The 16,956-nt window shown below is 44.8% G+C and overlaps 1 protein-coding gene across 2 annotated transcripts in view; it reads left to right on the top strand.

Annotated features, from left to right (window-relative positions):
* FZR1 (fizzy and cell division cycle 20 related 1) overlaps positions 1–16,956 on the top strand; it is a 65,466-nt gene continuing 48,510 nt past the window's right edge. The window contains exons 1-3 of one of the 2 annotated variants that reach the window (XM_075283704.1): positions 1–18; positions 14,000–14,163; positions 16,153–16,278. In XM_075283704.1, coding sequence (XP_075139805.1) covers positions 14,095–14,163; positions 16,153–16,278 — 195 coding nt within the window. In that variant the 5' untranslated portion in view covers positions 1–18; positions 14,000–14,094. Of the gene's footprint in view, positions 19–7,300; positions 7,376–13,999; positions 14,164–16,152; positions 16,279–16,956 lie in introns of those variants that run through there. The other variant, XM_075283703.1, reaches the window with a different exon arrangement.

Raw genomic sequence — 16,956 nt, 5'->3', positions numbered from 1 at the left:
CGTTCATCAGGATCGCAGGTAGGAGAGTATAACACTTTTTTTTTTTTTTAGCTTAGTTTTGGGTATTTTAAAAGTACAAGGGGTTGTTTGGAGGGGGAAATTATAATTATAAGGAGGGGGCATTATGAACATAAGAGGGGTCATTTTTATAGGAGTTATTAGGGGACATTATGAATACAAGGGGAGGCTATATTAGGAGGCATTATGAACATAAGGGGGTAGTCATTGATATTAGGGGTGCAGTATTTATGTCAGGGGGAATTAGGGGCATACTATGAGGGGGCAATTAATTTAATGAAAGTGGCACTTGGGCTTTATTAAGACTAAGGCCTCACGTTGCAAACTGCAACAAAATAGCGCTGCAGGAAAAACCGCAGCAGCAACGCATTGTGTTTTTTTTCCCGCAGCGCTTTTCATTTTCTGCTTCCATTACACCTATAGGGAAACCATCAGTGTTTTCGTAGGTATAAGTGATATTCCAGCGATTTCCAAAACCCCAACGGTTTTGGAAATCGCAGCATGTTCACTGCACATAATTTTCCACAACGTGTGGATGGGATTTGCTAGAATCCCATTCACATTGCAGGAACTGTCGGCTTTTCCCGTGGTGTTTTCGCCATATGAAGCCCCATCCACACTTTGCGGTAAAATAAGATACATGCTGTAATTTCCAAAGCAGTCTTGGGTTTTAGCGTTAGACATTGCAGCATGCCTACGGAAATTCTGGCGGTTTCAATATAATTGAAGCAGAAAATAGAGAGGAAAGCTCTGCAAACTTTTCTGTGCAAAGGGCTGCAGGAAGAAACGTGATGCGTCATGGACGCGGTTTTTCCCGCAGCGCTTTTTTGCTGCAGGACACCACGTGGGGCCTTGAACTGGAAAACTCCTTAAGCCTATTTATATTGATGATCTATCCTCAGAATAAATCATCAATAAGAGATAAGTGACCCCCTGATCAGTTGTATGAAGGGGCCATGGTGCCTGTTTATATCACACGCTGTCTGTTTATAGTGACCGTGTGGTGTAATTACAGCCTTGTCACATAGACAGCAAAATATAGAAAAATAACTCCAGCTCACCCAACAGCTTGTGAATAATTTCCAAATACCTCTAGCCGAGATGCACGGACACCGATGGACTCCCTCGGTCAGTGTAGACTTAGATAGTAAGAACAATATTCCAGCATTCACGGACAAGAAGATAATATAAAATCTCTTTCTTTATTTCTTCATATAAAACAATTCATTTCATAGTCCTAGAGGTGCTGTATCGGCAGATCCAGCATATCGTTACTGATAATAGCTACGCGTTTCAGGACATAGTCCCTTCCTCATGCCATGAGGAAGGGACTATGTCCTGAAACGCGTAGCTATTATCAGTAACGATATGCTGGATCTGCCGATACAGCACCTCTAGGACTATGAAATGAATTGTTTTATATGAAGAAATAAAGAGATTTTATATTATCTTCTTGTCCGTGAATGCTGGAATATTGTTCTTATTGTCACATAGACGCTTATAGGACTAGGCTGTAGTTGCATGACATGGCCACTGTGAGATGTACGATACCGCGTAAACAGAGAAGGGGTCACGGCGCTTGCACAGATGCCACGATTCACTCAAACAGCTGATTCATCCCTCATTATTACACCTCAGCCACGGAGGTGTAAAAAAAACCCAAAAAAACAAAACACACACTCGCCTGTCCCCAGCACCCTGTTGTCCTCCGCCTCTGTTTGTTCCGTCTCATGGCAACACCTAATTTCTGGAAATTCTGTACCCAATTCCTCTTAGCGGTCACATGATGTGCAGGACTCCCAGCAAGAAGGTGCCAGCACGAAGACTGAATGGACACTGGCCGAGGACAACGGGTTGCTGAGGACAGGTGAGTATGCTTTTTTTATTTTCAACCTCCAGCCCGGCACATGAGTTGCTCCAATTCCTGGACAATATCTTTAAAGGATTTATCCATGTTTCTAATATTTATGGCCTGTCCTCAGGATAAGCCATCAATATTACATCTGTGGGAATCTGACAGCCAGGACCTCTGCAGATGAGCTTTTTCATTACAGTGCGGCTACAGGTAATGGTGACAATTCTAGGAGCCACGCTGCTCTCTTGCCATACAGGATGTAGCAGTGGGTTTAGGTAGTGCAGTGGTACACATCATATGGCAGGCGAGCAGCCGGCTCCTGATATTACCTTTAGCCATCCTGTCTCTGTATAACTCATCTACAGGGATCCTGGCGGTGGGCCCCTAAAAACAATTCCACTGGTGGGCCCTAGACACCCCAGTCCGACCCTGCACTTGGATACACGCCTCACACTGCAAAAAAGTTCCAGAACCCAAGGAGAGATGAGAGACATCATTATCCTAACCAGTGGCGTAACTACCACCATAGCAGCAGAAGCAGCTGCCACAGGGCCCGGGACATTAAGGGCCCGGTGACAGCTGCTACCGCTGCTATCATTGTTCTCGGAGGTCTTTTCGGACCCCCGAGTATAATGATTGGGGCCCTCTGTTGGTGGAATACTTTCCACCAACAGGGGGCCCCAAAGCTGCAGCAACGGCTGACACACAGGAGCTGCAGGTCTGGCTCCTCTCAGCGCTTCAGGACGCTCCCCCTCCCCCTCTCCCTGCCTGCGAATGCCGCTAAGCCCTGCCCACTTGCTTCACCCCGCCCCCTTCATGCTCCACCACACCCCCTCCGCTCCGCCCCCCTCCTCCCAGGGGGGGGGGTGCTTTCTGTCGTTCGCCTCGGGCGGCGAAAGGGGTAGGTTCACCCCTGCATGTATGGGAATACAGGTGCTGAATTTTGGTATCCTACCATGGAGGGGAAATACATAGACAATAAGAATAACACTCACTTGACACTTGCTCCAAAACCGAACAAGGGTATGTGTGTACGAAGAGGAGCATGCTGTTAGAACCTTGTTTGTTACATTTCAGTGAGAATATATGCAAACTTACCAGACTGCCTTCTTCAGCAGGACACATGATGATTGAAATGGGTCCCAAGTATGTTTGCCTAGTTACCAATGACACTGATATACTTATTCCTTTAAACCTTACATCTCCATTTACAGGATGTGTGAGAAACATTTCCAAATTCGTGTGGAAGAATGAAACTTTTGTATTAGACAGTGAGCTACAATTGTACATAAGTAAAGAAATACATGTGGACATATTCAACGCTAGTGATTTTATAGTGGATATGTCTAAGTTAGAAAAACTAAATCAATCAGCAATCATTAAGAAACACATAGATGAGTTCAATCATACACTTCAGAACAACATGATTAGGGCTGTGTTATCCAAGAATAATGTCATGCATCTTGCTTCTGACATACAAGATCTTACTGCCGATCACTGGTATGACATATTCACTGGCTGGTCCCCAACAGCGACTAAGCTGTTTCATTGGATAAAGAACCCTATTATTATTCTTGCAGTATTATTTGTACTAATGAGCTGTTTTAACCTTTATGTAATCTGTAAAATGAAGCAGAACTGGAATAACCTGGATAAATATATCAGGTAAACATGATGATGAACTCCATCTAGGGAATCCAGCAGGCCTGGCACTCACTTTGGGTGAATGTACCTGATGGAGGGATTCATCATATGTCCAAAATGAGGGAGATGTGAGGGGTTAATTCCAGTTCCTAAACCGTAATTTAGAAAAATAGAGAAAAATTATAAGGGGGCCACACGGTGGCTCAGTGGTTAGCACTGCAGCCTTGCAGCACTGGGTCCTGGTGTTCAAATCCCGCCAAGGGCAAAAAACCATCTGCAAGGAGTTTGTATGTTCTTCCGTGTTTGCATGGATTTCCATCCCGTATTCCAAAAAGACATACTGATAGGGAAAAATGTACATTGTGAGCTCTATGTGGGGCTCACAATCTACAAAAAAAATAAAATAGAGAAAAATAAGCTAACCACTAACCCTGAAGCGTATAGCCATAAGTAACAGATAAGAAGCTTCCCCAGTAACCCTGAGGCTTATATTTTGACTAAATGTGCTGATCTTTGTGTCTATGTGCGTATTAGAATATAACTAGTTAAACCCAGCTTTTCACTACCCCTCCGTACTACACTCTGGCGGACGTAAGTTACCATATTTGTACATCGCAATACGTGACACATAAAGTTCGCAAGCTATGAAGTCAGTTCTAATCTCTTGTTTTGTCTGTTATCCACTAGCATGAAACCTGGAAGGTCATGGCATCCATTTAATCAGACTGTGCTAACATAATTACACACTAAAATAGATGACATGGACAACCATGTGTTAACTCATGTATTGTCTATATACGTATTCATAGTTTGTAAATGTCCATTTTGTACTTTGACCAATGATAATTCATATTTCTATATGATATAGTTTGTTATGCCTAAATTAGCATACAGCCATTATTTCTCTATAAAAGCTAAGTAATATGTAATAAACTTTGGAACATTCTGATTAAGATACTTGTGTGTCTATCTATCTGTTCTACGAGTGCTTGTGATAACATCATCAATTTGGACTACGACAACATATCGAGGGCTGATTGCCCCTAACACTCTGTACCACGAGTCCAACTATTCTGAATCCTCAATATCTCTGGGCAGTGGCAGGCACAGTGGCCCATTACTCTATACCAGGAATCTAGGGATCCAGAATAGCCCAAGGTTTGCCCCCTGTCTGAGCATTCTTATAAATCTTATAACAGATGTACAGCACAAACAAGAGTGGACAAAAGACTATTAAGCAGAAGTACAATGCTTCAAAAGCAACACCTGACAGCATCTCCCTTCTCAGGTTCTTCCGACTATATAACTGGCTTGAGAAACATACATGTATAAAGCATGCAGAAGGCTAGCCTTGATCGATTCAGGGAATTCCACAGCATAGGAGCTCAGATACTGGTTTATGGCAAGTCAAGGGCTTACCTCACAGCGCTGTTTAAATGTATCCGGGTCCTGGGTGAATCTCCCAATCGATCGATCCTGGTCAGCCCTTCTATTGGCTACAAGCGAGCCCCACGTTTTTGGAGCGACAAGTTAACTGTTGGGAGAAACACCCATAGAAGCACATGCTGTCGGTTCCAAATTAAAACAAAATGGTTGCCGAGCTCAGGAACACACAGAATCAGACACGCTTTGTTTCTGAAAATCATAGGTGTTCTCCTCTTTATTAAAAATTGTTAGCTTATATAGATGAATTATGGCTATTGCCAATTTGATACATCACAGAAAAATTATGAATTATCATTGGTTAGGGTATATAATGGGCGTTTACAACTGATAAATACGTGCATAAACAATTCATGAGTTAACACATGGTTGTCCGTGTCATCCAATTTAGTTTTACAAAAGTATTAGCACAAAACACTAACATGGATGCTCTCGTCCTTCATCTTTAGAATTTGTTTATACTGATCTAATATCTAATGGACATTCTGTATTTGTTTTGAGAACCTAAGTAACAGTTATGAGAAACTGAGGAACATTCCAACTTTTTCCTAAATATGATAAGAAAGCACAATTGCAAGTCTAAATAAGACAAAAGAGCAGAACTGCAAATCTCAAGGTTTTAAGCAAACTAAAAGACAGACAGAATGCAGATTTTCAAATCAAGATGGTGGAATGAATGCTAATCTCTCTCTTTACACAGATATTTTCCCCTCAGACTGCTCCCCATGGCTCATTCCTATCTTACACACTGCTCCCCATGGATCACCCCATGGTTCCCTCTTTTGCTGAGCCTGCTCCCTATTTCATTCCCTATCTTACACACTGCTCCCCATGGATCACCACTTATCTAACAGACTGCTTCTAATGGTTCCCTCTTTCTCTCAGCCTGATCAACATGGATCACTCCTATCTTACAGACTGCTCCACATGAATCACCCCTATTTTACACACTGCTCCCCATGGGTCTCTCTTTCATACTGTTTGCTCCCCATGGATCACCCCTATCTTACACACTACTCTCCATGGTTCATCCCTATCTCACAGCTGGGGTCAGTGGCGAAAACAACATACTCATCTGTCCTCGTTGCTCCGGTGTTCTCCTGCGCATCATGGTTTTTCTTCCCCGGTACATCTTCCCAGAGTTCCGCTGATTGGCCTCAGCTGTCACGTGACTGCTGAGGTCAATCAGTGGCTTTAGCGGAACTCCAGAAGACGCCGCTAGAACAGAAGAATCGGAATGTGCAGGAGAACACAGGTGAGTATGCATTTTTTTTTTTAATTCTTTTCATTGCCGCAGCTGACCGTATCGCCTGGACAACCCTTTTAAAACTGAAACCATAGCTATCAGTCTTCTCAGCCAGGTAAGTAACAGGACACTATGGCCAGACAGAGAGCTGCGAGAGAGCCCTCTCCAGCGTCGCCTCCTCTTCTTCAGCAGCGTCATCTTCCTCCTATTCTTGCTGCGGTGGGTTGTAATTTCTAAGGCCTCGGGCGGAGCAGTCTGCGCATGCCCACAGGCCACAAGAAAATGGTCGCTTCCAATTCTGTGCAAGCGTCCTTTTTCTCGTGGCCTGTGGGCATGCACAGACTGCTCCGCCCAAGGCCCGAGAAGTTACAACCCACCGAATAGGAGGAAGATGACGCTGCTGAAGAAGTAGAGGCGGCGCTGGAGAGAGCTCTCTCGCAGCATTGGGGACGCTCCCAAAGCTGTCTGAGCGCTGGGGCCCGCCCCCAATGCTGCGAGAGAGCTCATTAGCATACCGACAAGAACCGGGATTGTAGGCGAACGGCGGCGTGGAGAAGATGACGAAAGGTAGGAGACGAATAGCCTTTCTTAAGCCTATTCCGCCATGGTACAGATTTTTTTTTTTCTCCACTAGTGATTTTTACACCCTACGGAAAAAATAAATGTCACGCTCGACCTTCAGGCAGAAGTGAATAGGAGGCAGAAAATTACCACAGTGGAATCCATCATGCAATTTGGCCAAATGGAAAAATTTTATTTCAAATTCCTGAAGCTCAGTTTCTCAGCTAGTAAAAAAAAAAAATCTGCTGTGTGAACATAACCTTAGTTAGTATATTGTAAGGTTTCCTATTCCAAGTTCATATATTTTGATGCCACACTCCAGGAGACAAGACCATAGAAATCCATCTCCAGACTCCACAGTCCAAACGGCAACGGGCTCTTTCAATTGTCATAGCAAGGCTGCGCAGCCGCACTATGCGCATGTCTGGTTTCCACGGAGACGCCTGCGCGTGCCTTTCCTGTATTCATTCGAAAGCCGTGACGTTGCCTGTATTTCCCGACGTGCAATGCAGAAACCAAATCTGAAAGGGGGAGGGGAGAACAAGATACAGCAGCGCCGCCATATTGGCACGGCGAAGTAAACGGAAAGCTGGAAGACCGGGGATCAGGCAAGTGGAGAAAAATGACAGGGGGGAAGGCTTGCTCTACATATATCCAGTAACGCGTAGCCGGCTGCCGTTGTAGGTAAAGGTTGAACAACCTCTCCAGACTGCTTACCCACCTAGTACATAGAGCTGAGGGAAGAAACCCTTTAGCTAATAGTCCTTTCTAAGGCGTCAGTCCGGCATAGTACCCCAATCCTGGGCTCTCTGTGAGGGTGCCTGCTGTGGTAGCATCACCCGGCAGCACCATGTATTGGCCTGGCACGGCTGGGTGTATCTCCGCAGCATTGATGTACCTGCATCCCTTTCATAGCGTTATCTACTCGCACCTCTGAAAACCAGTCTAGTATTGACTGCAGTGCTGACCCTCATGGAAGATGTAGTAGAAAGATTTGCTTGGTTTTGGACCAGCTGCAGTTCCCTACACAGCCTGCGGCCAGGGGAGGCACTGTGCAGTACGAACTTTCACGGGAACCTTGTATGGATCCCCAAAACCTGATAGCAGGTGCTTATGCTGCTGAGTTTTAGGGTTCCAATCAGAGGCAGCCAGTGTCAGCGTTCAGAATGACACTCTTTGCCTGATGCTGTCTGACAGCGCCCTCCTGACAATACAGAGCTTAAAGGGATTCAGTCATTAAAATTTTTTTTTCTCCCTAACATGTAGGAATAGCCTTAAAGGGGCTCTATCAGCAAAATTATGCCGTATGAGCCCCACATATGCCTGAATAACCTTTAAAAAGGCTATTCGGGCATATGTGGGGCTCATACGGCATAATTTTGGTATTTTAAAAGCTGCCCCCCTCCCCTTCCCTTTTAAACTAAGACCGTAAAAACATATATGCAAGTTATACTTACTGTGCACGGTGGGCAGTTCGTGCACTGGTGGACGTCATCTTCGGTCCCACCTTCCTCTGGTGTCTTCTTCCAGCGACGTCCTCCTTCCACGCCTTCTTCTTCTTTTTACTGATGGGTCGTGTTTAAAATCCTGCACGTGCGCAGTAGCGATCCCTCCGGAGCGCTACTGCGCACGCTCTGGTGCCATTTTTGTCTATGGAAGTTAGCGACCGTACTGCACATGCTTAGTTCCCATGACGACAAAAATGGCGCCAGAGCATGCGCAGTAACGCTCCGGAAGGAGCTCACACTCTACAGCGCGATAGGTGCTGCTGGGCAGAAGGGCGTCCCTGGCTAACTGTCAGAAACGCCCTTCTGACACTAAAGCGCTACAGTATCGGGACCGATAGCGCTTTACCCGGTGCACAGATCGGGAAAGCCGATAGTGTGCTGAATTCAGCGCACTGTCAGCTTTCCAGCAGTATATAGAACTGCCTGTGCCCAACTTCTCTGAAACAATTATGTTGCAAATTCAGCAACAATTCCAGACCACTTAGACTGAACATTATGGCTTGGGAACCAACAAAAGATATCCAATATTAGGCTTGGGATCCTAGGCAAAGACACCCACCCTCAGCCTTCGGAACCTGCGATAAAGAGACCGCCCATGGCTGGCCTTGCACGGCCATGGCTCCTAGGCGATGGGGCTGCCAATTCTCGAAAGACAGCATTATTACAATTCTTAATAGGATTATAATACCAATTCTTAGGGAATTGGTAGTGGTATAGTCACCATGAACCAACACAAGGGTTTGAATAGTGCAGTTACCATTCATTGTGTATGATTAAAAAAACCCATGTTCAGTGGCATTTTTCTTTTCTTAAACTGAGAGACTCCAAACCCCCCCAATGATCCTTGTAGAGAAAAATGTGCTCTTTCCATATCAGAATTAATAGATTTTAGGGGTACCCTTTTTGAAAAATTTGACCTAAAAATAGGTAAAATTTGAATTTTATACGTTTTTCATCATATGTGGGTGTGAATATCTCCACAAATACATATGCTTTGACCATGATATTGCAACAATGCAAAGTCATGTAGATGTTTGGTGTACAGGGCAAAGCACCAGTTATTGGTTTTTGGTCTTGAGTTATATTTCGGCAAAGTTTGGCATAAATGTCATGCGGCGTTATTTTCAAGCTACTTTGACACAAAATTGCGGCCGATATATTGTTTTGTGACAGCCGGTTATAATTTTATCGTGTTTAGTAGCAAAAGTTTAGCTAATATGTCAAATCTCAGCATCATAGCCAGTATAGAACTCTAATGGCTATGTGCCAAAGTTTGCAAAATCCTCTTAGCTGAAGCCGCGGTCTTGGTGGAACCTCCAGTGAAAGGTCAACAGTGCCCCAGGTATTTGATATCTGGCCCTAAAAATTTACAGAACCTTGTTTCAAACATACATGTACATCCTTATAAATTTTCAGCAAAATCGGAGATGGTCGAGTGGAGACCACTGGTTCACTTGACATGGAATGACCCTACTTTAAAAAAAAATAAAAAAAATTTATTTTTATTTTTTTGCATTTATTAGACCTCCTAGGGGTCTTGAAACCCATGGGGTCTGATCACTAATGCAATGCATTACAATGCTAATGCATTGCAAAAAAAATCATCATTTCTTTTGCAGGCTGCTTAGACCAGCCTGCAAAAGGAAATCACTGCAGACAAGCCGGAGAGCCTTTACAAGGCTCCCGGCTGTCATGGAAACGTGACGTCTGCCCTGGACCGATTGGAGGCATTACCGCTGGCTGTCTACTGTGTAACACAGTAGACACCTGGCGGCTATAGCGGCCGCCCGACTCCCGGGCGGCCGCCATAGTTAAACACCCGACATGCGCCGTACTAGTACGGCAGATGTCGGGAAAGGGTTAACCATACATCCCAGTGCTATCACTTTCTCATACGTGGGATGGGAGTTATTCCCCAGCATGAAACTCTCCACAGACAGTATCCTTCTGTCACCCACCACCTGCACTGGGTCTAGGGGGCTCCCCAGGACAGAGCTGGCCCTTCTAATGAGCTTATCGAGTTTATACCTATCCCTGGTTGGTATGCTACTCCACCAGCAGGATACTCCGAAGAAGATGGCTGATGCCACTACAGAGTTGAAAATGGCCCTAAGAGGTTTCCCCTGGACTCCAAAGGCCCTCAGCCTCCTAAGCAGGTAGAGCCTTCTGTGGCCCTTTCTGTACAGTGCATCCATGTGATAGACTCATCAGGTAGGAAAAGTCTTGTGCCTGTCTGTGCATTATCCTCAATATGCACCAGGGCAAGTTTTTCCTTCCAGAGTAAAATATCCTGGCCCTCCGATCCAGTATATTCGGAGGATCCATTGGTGCTCTCTTTGCTTCTGTCTGCAAGCTCTTGACACAATGGTCTTGATCTTTGAGGCTGTCTCTTTTGCTCAGTCTCTACTCAAATCAAATCAAAAAATGCTTTATTGGCACGTCCGAATAGGTATTTGGCATTGCCAAAGCTAGTAAAGTGTGTGTGGGGGGGGGAGTTGGGTTGGGTGGGTGGTGGGTATGGGGGGGGGGTTTGGGTTATAACAGTCCATGGAGTCTCATCTTCCTCTTCGTTGGTGACTGCTATATGGGGGGGGGGGGTTGGAGGTGGGGTGGGGCAGGGCGGTTGGTTTGGGGTATAACAGTCCGTGGAGTCTCGTCTTCCTCTTCGTTGGTGACTGCTATATGGGGAGGTGGGGGCGGGGCGGGTGTTTTGGGATAAATATAACAGTCCATGGAGTCTCATCTTCCTCTGGTTTGGTGACAGCTGGACACGTATTGGGCAGCGATCTCCACAGTTGCCTCTTCTTCTCCCAGTAGGATGTAGAGTTTCCTCTTCTCGTCTGCAGATATGAAGTCTGGGATGTGGGCAGAAAGTCTTTGGTAGTAGACGGCCCTCACAGCTGAGTATTTGGTGCAGTGTAGCAGGAAGTGGGTCTCGTCTTCTAGGACCCCCTGGTCACAGTGCTGGCACAGTCTGTTCTCCCGTGGCTTGTACGTCTGCCTGTATCGCCCCGTCTCTATCTCTAGGTTGTGGGCGCTCAGTCTGTACCGGCTCAGGGTCTGTCTGTGCTTGGGGTGGCGTATTCTCTCCAGGTAGGTGGCCATGGTGTAGTCCCTTTGTAGGGATTGGTACACGGTGAGTTTCTTGGAGTTATTTATTTCATTTCTCCATTCTTCAATGTACCGCTCTCTGTTTGCCTCTGTGGTCGCCTTTATTTCGGCCTTGGTTATCATCTGTTGGTGTTTTTGGTTTGGTGGTTGGCTGCTGTTTGGTTGTTGAATGTCTGGTTTGCTCAGGTGGCTTAGCCAGGCTTGGTGGTGGTAGGAGTCAGGCTTGCTCCCCTGGATGTGTGCCTGGAAAGCTAGCGCCCTCTTCTGTATGGTGAGCCATAGGGGGAGTCTGCCTAGCTCTGCCCTGCAGGCTATGTTGGTGGTGTTGCGATGGACATGGAGCAGGTATTTGCAGAACTCCAGGTGGAAGTTCTCTGTTGGGCTGGAATCCCACTTTGACTGGTCTGGGTAGGTGGCTGGGCCCCAAACTTCACTGCCATAGAGAAGGATCGGGGTGATGACTGCGTCAAATATCTTCAGCCAGACCCTCACCGGTGGTTTGAGGTGGTACAGTTGTCTTCTGATGGCGTAGAAGGTTCTGCAGGCTTTTGCTTTCAGGGTTTCTATTGCTGCTTTGAAGCTTCCTGATTGGCTGAGCTCCAGCCCCTAGCTCTTGCAAGTGGTGTTTCTGCTCTGCAGGGACAAGTCTCAGTCCAGCTTGACTGTCTGTTTCTCCTTCCTGCCAGGGTTTGCCTAGAACAGCTTTGTTTTCTTGCTGTTCCTGTCCCAGGCCATTTTTTTTTGGTTCAGTTTATGGTGGCTGTTGTTTTTGGTTTCATGCTACGGTACAAACTGACTAGCGCAGTGTCTGTGAAAAGGGTATAGTCTGGAGGTGGCGATAACTTTTTGATATTCCTAGTGGCCAGGTCTATACCCATGGTCAGCACGTTGACTATTCACTTATTTGTGTATTGTGTATTTTCTTCAGATTTTGAGGGGGGGGGGGGGGGGTTGAGCCAAAGCCAGAAGTGAATTCAGCAGAAGGGAGACGTATAAGAACTTCCTATATATTTCTCATTCCTTTAGTAGCCACTCCTGGCTTTAACTCAAAAAAAGGGAAAAAAAAAAAAAAAGCTGTTTCCGCAACGTGGGACCTTAGGCCCTAGGCTGCTTTCACACGGTCAGTGGTTTCATTCAGTAATTGTGTGCCAAAACTAGGAGTGGATTAAAAACACAAACAGGTAAAGATATTTCTATTCTACATCATCTCTGTGTAGTCTCCACTCCTAACTCACAATCCCTGAACAGAATTACTGACTAAACACTGCCGTGTGAAAGCAGCCTTATACCTATACAGAAAACGCCAGCGTTTCTATAGGTATAATTGACGGGCTGCGATTTGCAAAAACACTTGAATTTTTTTTTAAATCACAGCATTGCCGCTGCAGTTTTTTTTTCTGTAATGTGTTGGTGGGAGTAGCCAGAATCCAATACACTTTGCAGGTAATATCTTTGCCTGGCCTTTGACTTAAGGTCCCACTGTGTGAAAACACAACATTTGTGGGTGCTGTGGAAATGCAGCGTTTTATAGTACCAACAGAGTAAATGAGATTTCATTAATATGATCCATACATTGCAGAAAAAGCCAGGAACCCAGGTCTTCCGGTTTCTGTTCAGAGATTTCTCAGCAGTCATGTTGACGTCTTCACGCCATTGTGTCTACTGATGCCTAGTTACAGGCCTCAGCAGTCTCTGACATCATTCAGAGACAACACTGTGAACAGAAGACTGGAGCCCAGGAGAGGTGATTTTACACAGTTTATTGTGTTTGATCACCTCTTGGGTCCTCCAATCATTATAGTTTGGGGTCTGAATAGTGTGTGGAAGGGTTACTATGGCACTTTATTCTTAGCAGTTGTCCAGATTTTGGTTCAAATTATTTTCCTATGTTCCTCCTCCTAAAATGTTTTATAAAGCGAAAAATACGGTATATTGCAAAATGTATTAATGACTGAAATGCTGCCAGAAAATCAAGTTTCTTTATGTAAACCACCTTTAAGTACAAAATTTAAAAGGGTCCTATCTTTCAAAGACATTTTTTTTCTGAGTAACATATCGGAATAGCCTTAAGAGAGGCAATTTTTCTCCTACCCTTCGTTGTCTTCTCCGTTCTTCGCTGTTCCGTAGGAATCTCGTTTTTTGTCGGTATGCGAATGAGTTCTCTCGCAGCACTGGGGGTGTCCCCAATGCTGCGAGAGAACTCTCTCCAGCGCCGCCTCCATCGTCGTCAGCAATGTCCTCTTTTTTCCGGTGCAGGTTTCAGAGTGGCCGCTTACAATACTGTGTACTGCAAGAGAACTCATTTGCATACCAACAAAAACCGGGATTCCTACGGAACGGCAGCGCGGAGAAGAATAGCCTTTCTTAAGGCTATTCCGATATTTGTATGATAAGATCCCTTTAAATGAAATGGTTGCAGCCACACTGGAGACGCTGATGATTAATTTTAGCTATTAACAGATTACAGATTAAGAGAAGTCTGTATCCGGGTTTCACTTATTGAGAAGTGGAATCTCCAGTGGCCCCTAGTACTGAATGCAGCTATAGCCACACTTGCTACATCGTGTGGCAGTAGCCTATGCGTGTTTATTAATGGTATCTTTGTTTATTTAGCTCTTTGCCCTAGGCGTTAGGTGGACATTACCCACCAGAGCTGAACCTTGTGGTCAACTATTTCCCCATTTCCTATTCTACACTTTGCTGTCACCATGGACCAAGACTATGAAAGGCGCCTTCTGCGACAAATCAACCTCCAGAATGAAAACACTATGCCTTGTGTAAGTTGCATGATTTTTTATAAATTCTTCTTTGTCTCAGTCATCCTTCTACTGACCTTGTCCTAGACCATCATACGCCACTCACATTTGATGAGATGTAATGGTAGACATTAGGACTCTTGTTCCAGGGTTGGTACATGTTTGGTGGGGCCCCCAAGTTGATAGCCAATGGGTGTCTACCGCTTTCCCAAAACATATTCAAAAGTCACTGCTGAGAATGGAGAGGTCTAAGCTGGAAGAGCAGTGCTCCAGGAGTAGAAGGCATGTCTTTAAAGGGATTTTATTATTAGAATCCCTTTTTCTACAAAAACCACATCAGAATAGCCTTCATAAAGACTATTCTTCTATCTTTTTTATTCTGATCCGTGCCGCGTTTCTGTGAATTTTTTTTTTCTTCCATATGCAAATGAGTCTTATAATAATAATAATAATAAATTTTATTTATATAGCGCCAACATATTCCGCAGCGCTGTACAATTTGTAGGGTTCAAATACAGACAGAAAGATACATTACAAAGAAATTCATTTCACACAATGGGACTGAGGGCCCTGCTCGCAAGAGCTTACAATCTATGAGGTAGAGGGGGTGACACGAGGTAGCAGGGGCGGCATTGCTTATACAGAGGTCAGACACTTTTGTAATAGAGGTGACTGTCATTACACAAACATAAAACTTTATGAGCCGACAGTCGTGTCCTTTAACATGTGGATGGAGCTTGGACCTATAAAGTTAGCCTGAGATGACATCATATCATGTGGGAGCGGGGACAGAGGAAGGTTAAGGGTTTACGTTAGAAATTGTGATAGGCTTGTCTGAAAAGTCTTCAGAATGCACAGGGGGCATCCGCATCTGAGACAGCCACGGCGCGAGACTCACTCCCGATTAGGCCCATTCATTCGGGCCGAATCAGGAACAGGATGCCAGTGCACTGCATCGGCATCCTGTCGTGGCTAGACGCGCGGAGAATTCACATGGCGGGAAAGGTTTCCGCCGTGTAAACATACCCTAAATTAGAGTGAAGCCTTGTTGTATATGTTTGTAAAAACATACAGGATTGAGTGAAGACTAGCAGCTATCATGCTTTTTTTTATGCAACACATGGAGAAATCAAGAAATTCTGCTCCCTAAGGCTACATTCACACAACTGCACACATGTATCCAATCCGTTGTTGATCAGCACGGACATGTGCTGCATGGGCCTCCACAGACTCCTTTACTTTTAGAGACTTCTAGAACTATGTACGGACTTTTTAGTAACAGCTTACGCTGGGTTCACACCTGCGTTCTTCTTTCCGTTCTATGGTTTCTGTCTTCTGCATGCCAGAAGACGGAAACCATAGACCGGGTCCGGCCGTGAGCGGCGGTGAGCGTTTTAGGCTCTCCGCCGCGAAACCGGATTTTTTAATCCGGACACAGAGTACTGCATGTCCGACTCTGTGTCCGGATTATAAAACCCGGTTTCACGGCGGAGAGCATAAAACGCTCACCGCCGCTCACGGCCGGACATCTCTCTCACCCATTCAAATGAATGGATGAGAGAGACTCCTGCAGGTTTCCGTCTCCTGCCTCTGTTTTAGGCAGGAAACGGAAACCTGCAGTACGGAGAGGGTGACGCAGATGTGAACGAGCCCTTAGACTGCTGGAGAACATTACAACCTGTTTTATAATAAAAAATGAAAAAAGTATTAAGGAAGTTAAAGTAGTAAAATATATTGGAAAAATTTACCCCCAATACTTCCCTGACACAATAACGGATAAAAAAAAAATTAATAATAAAGTGGTTGCACTTTAAGCCAACAGTTTTGTGGTACAAAGCCTTCTGCACCAGATAAGGTGACAAAATGTCAAGTATGAACTCTTTCTGGCAAGCAAGGGACTGACTAATAGAAAGGGCCAAACTTGTGTCGTCGTCCCCCCAACTCCCCAATTTCTTAACAGTTGCCATGATGATCATCTACTAAATATACACTACTTAATCTTGTGTGCAGGTATCTGAAATGAGAAGAACATTGACACCATCCAATTCTCCGATGTCTTCTCCAAGTAAGCATGGAGATAGGTTTATTCCATCTAGAGCTGGAGCAAACTGGAGTATTAACTTTCACCGAATAAACGTGAGTGGAATAACCTCAGTACCATAACTTCATTCACACTATTTATTGTTTTACATGAATTATCACGTCTGCTGTATGATCAGTAATATGAACAGTGTCTGATAAACTCCAGCATGGTAAATGGGAATTGGCAAGTTTCCTCCATGCTGTTTATTGCAAAAAATAGTAGCATGTTGTGCTGTTTTCTTTGGCTTTTTTAAATTTTTTTTTTTTACAAAACCACCCACTTCTTCTCCAATGTAGAAGTACTGTATGTATGGTGCAGTCATTTGTGATTGTAGAGCTCATTTATCCTACTAATATTATAAGTATGAAAGTTTGTGTGTTTGGATGTTTGTGAGTTTGGATGTTTGTTCCTCAATCACGCTAAAACGCCTGGACGGATTTGCGTGCAATTTTCCACAAACATAGTTTTCCCTTAGAATTGAGTCACAGGCTACTTTTGGTGCCACTAAACAACATGGCTTCCGAGCAGGAGACTCACAAAAGCAGGACTCCTAGCCCTAGCTATAGACTCACACACTGCCACATACTGTCACCTCAGGAGTAGCCCTCACTCTACTCACTCACATTTACATATAGCTTTCCACTATATAACACATCACATTGTCTGTATCACGACATACACAATACAACACATCACATTGTCTGACACAATACAACACATCACATTGTCTG

Source organism: Leptodactylus fuscus, chromosome 1 (genome assembly GCF_031893055.1).
Source record: "Leptodactylus fuscus isolate aLepFus1 chromosome 1, aLepFus1.hap2, whole genome shotgun sequence".
Classification (NCBI taxonomy): Eukaryota; Metazoa; Chordata; class Amphibia; order Anura; family Leptodactylidae; genus Leptodactylus; species Leptodactylus fuscus.
This window is presented reverse-complemented; position numbering and strand designations above follow the sequence as displayed.